Below are 10,614 nucleotides of genomic sequence, written 5' to 3' on the forward strand. Positions count from 1 at the left end.
CCCCCCCCCCATCTCCCCCCCCCCTTTCCAAGGCCTGGACGCGCGCAAGCGGGTGCGCGTGCATGTGCCTGCGTGCGCGGGGGAGACGGGGGGGGAGCCGGGGAGGGGGGAGGTGGGGAGGGGGATACGGGGGGGGGTGGCGGGGCCGCCCCGCGCCCCCCGGCCCGAGCCGAGCGGGGCCGAGCGGAGCCGAGCGGGGCCGCGCCGCGGCGCGCCGGGGGCTGGCCGCCCGCCAGCCCTTTCTCATAAACCACATGCTGCCGCGGCCCTATAAAGGGCAGCGCGGCGGCGGCGGCGGCTCAGCCCGGCCCCGGTCGCCGCCTCGCCCGCACCGCCCGGCCCGCGGCACCCCGGCCCCACGGCAGCCCCCATGCCCCGCCTCGGAGCCAAGGTACCCCCGCGCCCCCCCGCTCCCGCCCACCCCTTGAGCTCCTCGCCGGGCTCCGGGAGACCCCCGCCCCCCCTCCCTCCTCCCCCCCGTTTCCCCCCCCCTCCCAGCTCCGGTCCCGTTGCCACCTGTGCGCCCCCCACCTCCCACCCCCTCCTCGCGGGTGCCCCCCCCCCGCCCCCCCGCCCCGCCGCGTCCCGGCCCCCGTGTCCCCGCCCGGGGCTCGCAGGGGGACGTGGCGAGTGCCCCCCCTTGGAGACCCTCGGATCCGGCCACGTCCCCGGCGCCGGGAGGCTCCGGCCCCATCCCGGCCCCTGTGTCCGGTTGCTTTCGCTCCCAGCCCCGTCCCGGTTCTCGCTTCCAGCCCGCCCCCGGCGGGGTGCGGCTCCATCCCCGTCCCCGGGAGGCTCCGACCCCGGCTCCGTCCCAGCGCCGGTCCCGGTCCCGGTCCCGGTCCCCAGCCCCGTCCCGGCGGGGCGAGGCTCCAGCCAGCCGTGGCCGTGGCCCGCCGGTGCCCCGGGCAGCATCCGCAGTTTCACAAGCCGGGAGGATTTCTGGGCCGGCTCCCAGGGAAATTCCCCCCGGCCGCCACCCGGGCACCCCCTCGGTGCCGGGATGAGGGACACGCGTGTCCCCCACGGGGGGGCTCTGCCCAGCCCCTGGCGCGGGGGGGTGAGCCCCGGCGGAGCCCCGCTGCCCCCCGGGGTGCTCGGGCCTCCCCGCGGCTCGCAGGGAGCTGGGGGGGACGTTGGGGTGATGCCAGAGCCGACGCGTGGAAAGAGCCCTGCGGGTGCAGACGGCGGAGGCTGGGGGGTCCGGAGGGTGGGAGAGCATTTTTGGGGGTGGGTGGCTCGGCGCCCCTGCCCCCAGCTGGGGGGGAGGCAGGAGAGCCACGGTGGGGAGAGGGGACGGGGCTGGATGGGGGGGGGGGGGCTTGTGCCTCGGCCATTCGGCCCCTGTGCCTGCCGGGGCCTGGGAAATTCCCCGCTGACCTGGTGCCTGAAAATAGCAGGATGGCATGGGCACGGGTGGGAGAGCCGGGGTGCGTGTCTGTGTGTGTCGTCCACTGCAAAGGTGGCTCCTCTGGGGGGGGGAGGCAGGGAAGGGCGGGGGGCTCAGTGGTCCAGCACCGCTCCAAGCCGTTGCTCTGCTGTGCTCAGGTGTGCCTGCTCCGCTGCACCCTGTTGTCGTCCCTCCTCCTCCTCCTCGTCTGCAGCATCCATGAGACAGAGCAGAACAGCTACTGCCAGCAGATCATCACAGAGAAGCACCTGGCCGAGCTGGAGGAGCTGGTGAGTGCCCTCCTGGGCCCTGCCGCGGGACAGAGGCTTGCTTGGGGCCGGGTGGGTGCCAGTCAGCCCCCGTGAGCTCTTTGGCGGCTCCACGAGCAAAGTGACGGCACCCAGGAGCCGGGCACCAGTGGGCACCCGGCACGAGTGGGAGCTGGGAGCGATGCACCGCCGTGCCTTGAGCGAGGGTGGCTGCAGAAAAGTGCCAGTGGGAGAAACAGCTGGGGCCGTGAGCTGGAAGGGGGCAATGGGCACCAGCGTCTGCCACAGAGAGCACGGGGCAGGGGGCGGTGGGGAAGCGGCGGAGGGGACTGGGGCTGTGGTGTTTTCCAGGCTGCGGCGGCCGCGCAGGGGTTAAGCCAAGGAATCTGGCTGCATTCCTGAGTCCAGCTGCTTGCCTGGAAGCTGGGCTGGCAATGGGGCTGTGGGTGGGTGGCAGGCAGCGAGGGGGGCCGCCGGCCAGGCGATGGAGCCAGCCGGGCTGGTGCGACGGGTGCCTTCGCCCCGCGTGGCCCATCGGCAGTGCCGGGTGCTCGCACTCTCCCCGGGGGAGATAAATCCTGGCCCCGTCCCCGCTGCCGGGGCCGCATCCTGTGCTGGCCCTTGGCTCACCTCTGAGGGGGAATTACGTGGTTGCCCGCGGATGCTGAGGGGAGACACGGGAATCAGGGGCACACAGGGATTTGTACGGATGCGTTTGTCGCAGATTAAATTCTGCCGCTGCAGTGCTGCTGGGCTCGCAGCTAACAGGGAGCAAGAGGCAGCGGTGGTGCCACTGAATCCTGCACTGAGCTCAGCCGCCACTTCTTAGCATGTAACCGCTATGTCCGGGCTCACTTTACCTCTTCCTCTTCAAGCACCAAGCTGCGGTGCCAGGAGCTGGCAGATGTTGTATCTGCAAGCTCGGCTTCCTCTGCCCGGGCTGTTCCTGCAGCCCTGTGCCCCCAGGAAGCCTTTGCTTTGCAGCCCACCGGGATCAAAAACGGGCGCGTGGCGGGGGGAGAAAGGGGATGGTGCAGGTTTGAATGAGAGCCACGGTTTCCCTGCTGGAATCGCAGCCCTCTCCTCCTCTGGCCGTGCAAAGGCGTTTGCAGAGCCGGCCCTCGCTGCAGCCCCGCGGGATAATGGAGCAATTGTTTCCAGTACGGCACAGCTCTTCTGGCAGCCCGCGCCCTCCCAGCCTGGGATGCGGGCCCGGAGGCGGGCTGCACGCCCTGGAGGAGGGCTCGCCTTTGGGGCGGTTGTTTGGGGGATTTTCCTCCTTTTGCAATGGGAAATGTTCATGGCACGGGGCTCGGCTCAGGTCTGGGCGGCCGCGCTGCCTGCGGGATCCCAGCGTTGCGCAGAGCCGGGGATCTGTGACCTCGGTGTCACGGCCGCACCCCGGCGTGCTGCGAAGTGCCCCGGTGCAGGAGGCGGCAGATGCTCTTTCGCAGCCTGGCTGCAGCACGAGCTGGGCTGGGAGGGGGGGGGAGGAGGAGGAGGATGATGGATGGGGAGGGAGCGGTGGGGGAGGCAGGACGTCCCTGGTACGGGGCCATGCTGGCGGGAGGAGAGACCTGGCCTTGACCTTAGGGGAGCATCTGGAGGAGGAGGAGGGTGTGGGATCGGGGTGGGGGGGAGCGGAGCCCCCAGCACTGTGGGTCCGGGGGGCTCGTGCACACCCAGGCGGCAGGGCTGGGTCGTGCCCCCTCCCGCTGCGCTGCGTGGCTGTGGGGTGACACCCTGCTCTGTCCCTGCAGGCGGACACCCAGATGCAGCATCCGGGCAGGGTCTCCTTCAAGTTCATCAGTAAGGTGCAGCTGGTGAGTGGCTCCTCAGCGGGTACTGGGAGATGGAAGGGGGCAGGGACTGGGGCTGGCTCCCTGGGTGCTTTGGGGTGTCCATATCAGGGTGCGCCCCTTTTGCCCACAGACCCCATGTCCCCTCAATCGTCCCCCTTTGCAGGAGGCAGGTCAGGCCCCTCGTGGGGAACTTCCTAGCCCTTCTGGCCAGGCTGTGAAGTCTCAGCTCTGGCAGACCGTGGGAGCACAGGAAAGCATTTTGTGTCTCTGTGCCTCAGTTTCCCTAGGGGGGGTGGGACGGTGGTGCTCCCCGTACCCATGCAGTAACCAGTCTCTCCTCTTGGGGGTCCGTGCCCTCCCAGAGCGACTCCGTCTGCTATGTGAAAGCTGCCTTTCCTCTGCTGGGCAAGATCCTGAACAGAACGGTGTTCAAGGAGAACTCTTCCAATGCCAAGAAGATGCAGATGGTGCGCAGGATGTATGACAGCATCGATGAGAACGTGGACCCCTGCATCAGGGAGGAGGATGACAAGGAGCGCATGGTATGGGGTCCCCTGCCCGGCCTGGTGGCTGCCAGACCCACAGGGGTATGGGGCCGGGTGCTTGCCTGTGGGGTGGGCGCATCCTGGAAGTGGAGCGGAGCTGGGTGGCTGGGGGGAGCCCCTAAGTGGGTCAGGCCCAGCCGCGGGTGCAGCACCGTACCCACAACGGGGACACCGGGCAGGATCAGGGCACGCGCTGGGACCCGGTGCTGAGCCCAACTCTTCCTCCAGCTCTCAGAGATGTGCTTCGAGGAGTTCACCACGTCCCCCTACGAGATGCTGGCGCTGGTGAAGCAGTTCTTCCAGGACATCAACCTGCTGCTGCAGAGCAAGGAGACCTTCGAGAAGGACTGCAGCCAGGTGTACCGCAGCATGTGCGTGGGGCCCAGGCAGCCCAGCTCCTCGCCAGGTAAGGCACCGGGGCTCTGCCTCTGCCTGGCAATCCCGGCGCGGGCTCGCCTGCATGGGGCAGCTTGAGAGCCGCGCGTGCACCTCCTGCGCACACGTGGGCGCAGCTCGTGTCTGTGGGTCTGTCTGCGTTGCTCGGCTGGTGGCCGTCCCCGTGGTGTCGGCGAGCTCTGTGTCTGCGTTTGGGGAAGGGGCCAACCACCCTCTGGGGGTGGGAAGAGCTTCAGAGAGGGGGCCGCATCCTGCTGGGATGGGAAATGCAGCTGGAAACGAGGCCAGAGAGAGGCACCGAGGGGTGTCAGGAGGCAGCTCCATCGGCACGGCTTGAGGCATCATCAGGCTTGGCTTCGTCTCCAAAGACTGAGCATCTGGGTTGGCAAAAGAGCCGGCATGCTGCATGAGCTCAGCTGAGCCCCGTCGCTGCCCCGTGCCTCAGTTTCCCCTGGGAATGGTCCTGTGGAGTAAATGCCTCCAGGCGGGGCGAGGCTGAGCCGCCAGGGCGAGTGCTGCCCGCTGGGGTGGAAGAGCCCCTGCTGCCAGCCGTGCTTGTGCGAGCACCCACGCTGTTGTCTGCATGCCCGTGGAGGAGGTGTCTCACTGTCGTCTGTGCTGGGCTGTGCCTTGCCACCGCACCGTGGGGACGTTGAACCTGGCCAGCTCCTGCCAGCGATGCTGGGCCGTGGATAACCCGCTGCTGTCAGCTCAGGGGACCCGGTGATGGGGCTTGCTTCGTCCTGCCTGGTGCCTGTCACCTCTGTCTCGCTGCCACGTCTGGCCCTGCCTGCTTCCTGCCTCCCCTTCGCTCTCCTTTTTGGGGCTGTTTGGTTCGCATGGGAACGTGGGGGTGCTGGGGGTGCTTCCCCTGCCTCAGGTCTGCTGTCTGCCCCTCTTGGAGGCTGGTGACCCCACGGCCATCTCTTCTCTCTGCTTCTTTCAGGTGTGGGGACAGATCCTGACTGCAATTGCCTGTCCCCTGCCCTCCCTTCTGCCACCCAGCCCTCCCTATCCGCTGCCACCCATGCCAGCAGAGAAGCGGCACCTGCTAGTGCCCGGGTCCCTTTCAGCCTCCTCCATGGCACCCTCGCTGAGTTAGGCAGCAGAGCCCTGTCTCAGTCCCCCAGTAGCTTGGAGGGCAGCTCAGGGACCGACGAGGTCCCAGGAATTGGGCTCGGTGACACGGAACCAGCAGTGTCCCCCACGATGCAGCAGACGGCTGGAGCCGAAGCCCTCCTGGATCCGGCTGCCGCCGCCGTCCCAGAGGCTGAGGATGTCTCCATCCCCTCCCGCGGGATGGCGGAGGGGGGCACCGGAGCCTCTGTCCTCCCGGATCAGCCCTCCTCGCCCCGCAGGATCAGCACCAAGACGCCGGCAGCGTCCCCCAGCACTGTCTCTGTGGGCCACCGCGGGGCCAGGATCCGTCCCACGGAGACACCCGAGCCGGTCACGCAGCTCCGCTTCTCCAGGATGGCCCCGTCGGCGCGGGGCCGGGCGCCGGGCAGCCTCGGGGACGGCGCGAGGGCGCGGGGCTGGGGGCTGAGTCGGCTGCGGGATCCCGAGGACGGCGGGGCCGGACCCAGCTTTGACTCGAGCTTTGTTCTGAGCGCAGAGCAGCGTAGGAAGGAGCCGAAAGCCAGGGAGAGCCGCCGGGAGCTCCTGATATACGTCGCGGTGGCCAGCGTCGTGGCTGTCTTGCTGGCCATGGGCGGGCTGCTCTTCTACAAGTATAAATCCAAGGTGAGCCCAGCCCTGGGTGCGAGCATCCTCGTCCCTCCCTGCCTCTGTTTCCCCACTCGTCTCTTGGATTTCCAGGGGGGTGCCGCGTGGGTTGACGTGGGGACTGTGTGAACCCCCTTCCCGTCAGTGCCCCCTGTTATGGGGCAGGGGGATGCAGAGCAGGGCGGAAGGGTGTTACTGGGGAGATTCCTACCCCCTTCTGGTTTTGTCCCCCTGAGTGTAGGGGGTGGGAGCCTCCCCCACTGGGAGCCCCGTTCCCAGGGCTCACCCCCCCGTTCCCTCTCCCTCCACGCAGGTCCTGGAGCGGCCACTGGAAGAGGGGGGCTGCGACCCCGAGGAGCCAGAGCGGAGGTGGGTGCAGGGGCACCCGGTGCCATCACAGCTCTTGGTGGAGGGGTCCAGGGAGCCCCCCCACACACACTCTGGCTGTGGCCCCCGCCCTGGGGACCCCAGCTGGGGCCATCCTGCCCTAATCCCCTCCTGGGCTTTTCTTTGCAGGGCGCTGCAGGGAGCGAGGGGGTGCCCGGAGCTGGAGATGCAGGAGCTGTGAGGTGAGTGGGGGGGCCCAGGGGCAGGGGCCGGACCCCTCCCTGTCCCTGCAGGCGCTGACTTTGCTTTTTGTTCAGCTGCTGGCAGTGCTGAGCAGGGTGGGGACGCATGGACGAGCAGGGCTGTGCCCTGGTGCTGCCAGTGTGCGGTTTTGCAGCCTATTAATTCATTATTAGGATTATATGCATTTAAATAATATATTAAATAATGCATTTGTTTTTTTTTCCATTTTTTAAAATATATTGCTCCCCACCATAGCCTCGTGGCCCACTGACACTTCTCCTGCTCTCCCCAGGGCCCCAGGCGGGATGTGAAGCTGCTCGGGGGACGGACGGGGATGCTCCTCGCTGTGCGAAGAAGGGCCGGTGCGCGCTGGCCCCGCTGCAGCCTCCCCCCGGCGGCGATGATGCTCACACTCCCCCCTCCCTAGCCCCACGGCGGGAGACTGCAAAACCACGGGCAAAGACGGAAGGGTGGGGGGGACGCACCCCCTGCGGGACCCCGGCACCCGGGAGCACGTGGCTGGAAGGCGCTGGAGCATCACCAAGGGGCTCTGCGGGGCCGGCGGCGGAGGCAGGGCTGCGGTGCACGGAGCGTGGCGCTGGCTCCGGGATGGGGACGGGGTCGGATTTGGGCTGCGCTGCCTGGAGCTCGGAGGGGAGCAGCTCCCCGGATCCGGCCAGGATTCGCCGCTGCCCATTGCTCCTCTCCCACCCCGGCACAGCAGGAGCTGGAGCAGCACCCCCTGCACCCCTCCTGCACCCCAGCTGCTGAGGAGCCCTGGCCGGGACCCCCCCACCCGTCTGCCTCCCCGTGCCTGCACAGACTGCACGCCCCGAACTGCAAGGGGAAACCCTCACACTGTGAATATTTAATGCCCCCAGGCAGGGGGCGACGCTCGGTGCCATCCCCGTCCTGCTGCCCCTGTGGCACGTCCCACGCACCTGAGCTGGCCTTGGGAGCTGCCTGGCACCGCTTTGTGCATTAGGGTTTTATTTTAATGTGGCGGATAAATGCCTTTATCCGGCAGAAATGGTTTTTTTTTGGGGGGGAGGCGGCTCCTGCCTCCCCACAAGGTTATTGCCGCGAGCTGGCCTCGCCCCAGACTGGAGTTTTGCAACTGTGCTTTGGAGCAGGGGAAGGCGGCGGTGCAGGGGCTTTCGCGGGGGTGGGAGCTGGAGCGGCCCCCGCCTGGCACCGCCTCGGGGCGCACCGGCAGCACCTTGGGGTGCAGCTGCCCCGGCCCTGGGCCCCATCCTGCCCCGCTGCGGCGTTCCCCCGGCCCCGCACTGAGCGTGGCCGCGCTGCTCTCTGGATTTGAAGCATTATTTTTATACAGTAGAAGAAAATTGGAACAAACCACACTTTTTAAAGCATTACTATTAATTTTTCTATGTGTATTTATGACGGCCAAAAGGAGATGTTTCCTGGGGTGAGAGACCAGTGTAAGTCAGGAGGGAAGCCCCGCAGCAGGGTGCCCAGGCTGGGGCTGGACCCGCTGCTGGTGTAAGCCCCCGACTTGGCACCACTTTGCACGGGGGGGGGGAGACAGCCTGCGGTCGGACCGGGATGGGCTCATTTTGCCTCTGTTTTTTTTTCTCTTTTTTTTTATACAGTGAAATATTTTATATGAAGTCATTTAAAGAAGTCTATTTAAAGAAAAGAATAGAAAATGGCTTGTATATTTAATATTATTAATAAACACAGATGTGTAGCACTTTGCAATGGTGGGAGCTGACTGGGGGGGGGGGAGGTGGGGAGTAGGAGGATGCATCTTGGGATGGGGGTGTCCCAGCCTGGATGTCTGTGCTGATGGGGGGCACGTTCTGCGGGGTGTGGAAGGGGGGCCCTGGCTGGCAGAGCAGAAGGGATGCGGGGATGGGGACAGGGATGGCTCCATGTGCAGCTGCGTACCTGTGACTTCTGCCTGTGCTGGGGGGGCCGTTTCAGCTGCTCTGCCTGGCCCCCTGCCCCTTGGCAGGGAGCTGGGGGCTGTCCCGCTCCCTTCCCCTGCAGGAAAGCCGGGGGAGGCAGTGTCCCGGCCCCGGGGTGCTCCAGCTGCCCCAGCACTGACCTGGGACTGGTCCAAGGAGCGAGGCTCAGATCTGCAGGGAGCCCCCCCGGGGGGGCTGGGGGCTGCAGGGCGAGGTCTGGCTGCGGCCAGGGCCCGGGGCCGGTGCTGGGGTCAGGGTCTGCGCTGCCCCTGCCCTTTTCCTGTTGATGCACTCTGGAGTTCACGGCCGCGGCAGGAGGGCGGCAAGATGGATCCGGCCTTCCTGCTGCGCGGGGCATTCCACCCGCATCCCTACGCTGCGAGTGAGGGTGCGGGGCTGGACCCCCCCCCAACCCCAAAATGCATGGGAAGGAGGCGAAGCAGCTGCTAAAAGCAAACACACTTGAGGCCGCTTCCTGCGAGCACTTCGCTTGGCGAGGCAGCGCACCGCGAGCTATTTCCTTCTCCCCCCTCCAGCTGCCCCAGCCCCTGTCCCGCTGCCGCCGCGCACAGACGGCTCCCCGGGGGCACGCGGGGGGTCGAGGAGGGGGCTCTGCCGCTGTCTGCAGCTGTCTGCAGCCCCGCGACGGGCCTGAGAGGGGTCTGCGGCTCAGGCAGTGTGGGGCTGAGCCCCTATCGCTTGCCCCTATGGCTCGCAGGGGGGGCAGGATGGGGCCGGGGAGCCCTTTGTGGGCTTTGGGGCCGTGTTTGCTGACAAACAGGATTCCTCGAGGGGAGCTGACTCAGCCCTGCCCTTCCTCTCCCCAGCAGCAGCCGGGGGTTTCCCAGGTCCACATCCCCTTCCCAAGGAAGTGGGACCTATATATATCCCGCCGATCCAGGCCACAGTCATTATGGTCTCAGTGGGGGGGTGCTTAAGGGCAGAGGCTGCCCGGGCGGCGGGAAGGGGGTGGGCAGGGTGCCCGGGCTGGGGGGGCTGGGGGCAGGCAGCCCCTGCCCTGCAGGCGGCTCCAGGTGGGAGCCGGCGGCAGAGGAGAGAGCGTTAACTCTGGAGCTGAATGATGGCGGGGCCGCGGCCACGCAGCACAGCTCGGCGGCGTGGCGCTGTCGGAGCGGAGATCCCGGCTGCCGGGGCGGGGGGTGAGGAGCCCCTCCCGGATTTACACCCCACCTATACTCGCCCCGACACCCCCAAACTGGCAAAAGCGCAGAGAGGAGGTTTGGGGGGGCAAAACCAGCTTTCAGTGCCCGCTTTTGGGAACCATATAGGTAGGGGGGAGTGGTGGAGCCATCCCCGTCGCTCCTCGCGTGTACAGGAGGGTGGAAAATAATCCCCCGGGGCTTGAGGGGGGCGGTGGGTACCTGAGACCCCCCAAAATGTGTTTTTATTTGGTATGCCTTAAAAGCAGACGATCTGCTTCAGCAGTGTTAAAATGGGGCGGTTTTGGGGAAAAGACCCTTGGGCACCGCATGGCTCGGCCTGGGGGCACCCTCCCTGCAGCGTGGGGGGCTCGCGGCCCCCAGGCCCGAGGGGCCCCGGGCAGCCTGGCCGCAGACTGCTGACGGGGCAGCGCCGTGGGGCCGTGGATCCCCCACGGCCCTCGGGCGGCACGAGCTGGTCCCGGCCACCCCTGGCGTGGTGCTTGCCGCCTCTGGCGAGAACCAGCCCGGGGCCGTTTTGTGGCCAGGCAGAGCGGTTTTGGTTAAAAACGTTATCTGCAGGCCCCTGTGGGCCGTTAACCAAAATGCTGATGTTGGCCCGCTCCGCGTGCTGCGGGAAGGCCAACGCCGCGCCCCGGCGGGGTCAGGCCTGGGGGGGCCGCGGCTGGCGCCCGCGGGTCAGATCCTGGGGCCTGGGGTGCCCACAGCCCGCGGCCCCCCAGGGACCCCAGCAGGGCGCAGGACGCGGCCCCCCGGCACCACCGCTGAGCCGGGGGCTGCGGAGCTGCGGGTGCCGGCCCTGAGC

The 10,614-nt window shown here is 67.5% G+C and overlaps 1 protein-coding gene across 2 annotated transcripts; it reads left to right on the plus strand.

Annotated features, from left to right (window-relative positions):
* Positions 1-247: 247 nt before the first annotated feature.
* On the plus strand, positions 248-8,367 carry CSF1 (colony stimulating factor 1). Of its 2 annotated transcripts, none has more exons than XM_083812914.1 (9): positions 248-391; positions 1,549-1,680; positions 3,420-3,482; positions 3,824-4,003; positions 4,235-4,412; positions 5,349-6,145; positions 6,441-6,496; positions 6,644-6,696; positions 6,990-8,367. In XM_083812914.1, exons 1-8 carry the CDS (start codon positions 371-373, stop codon positions 6,693-6,695), a joined length of 1,479 nt encoding a protein of 492 aa, XP_083669040.1. In that variant the 5' UTR covers positions 248-370; the 3' UTR covers position 6,696; positions 6,990-8,367. The 2 variants fall into 2 exon arrangements, with proteins under 2 accessions (XP_083669040.1, XP_083669041.1); XM_083812915.1 differs by having other exon boundaries at positions 6,018-6,145.
* The last annotated feature ends 2,247 nt before the right edge of the window (positions 8,368-10,614 follow it).

Source organism: Anser anser, assembly GCF_964211835.1.
Source record: "Anser anser genome assembly, chromosome: 27".
NCBI classification, from domain to species: Eukaryota; Metazoa; Chordata; class Aves; order Anseriformes; family Anatidae; genus Anser; species Anser anser.

Excerpts from the sequence above, each read along its gene's own strand:
- CSF1 (XM_083812914.1), top strand. The coding sequence starts at position 371 with ATGCCCCGCCTCGGAGCCAAG. Across the intron at positions 1,681-3,419 it reads TGGCCGAGCTGGAGGAGCTG|GCGGACACCCAGATGCAGCA; the intron begins GTGAGTGCCCTC and ends CTGTCCCTGCAG. Across the intron at positions 6,497-6,643 it reads CCCGAGGAGCCAGAGCGGAG|GGCGCTGCAGGGAGCGAGGG; the intron begins GTGGGTGCAGGG and ends TTTTCTTTGCAG.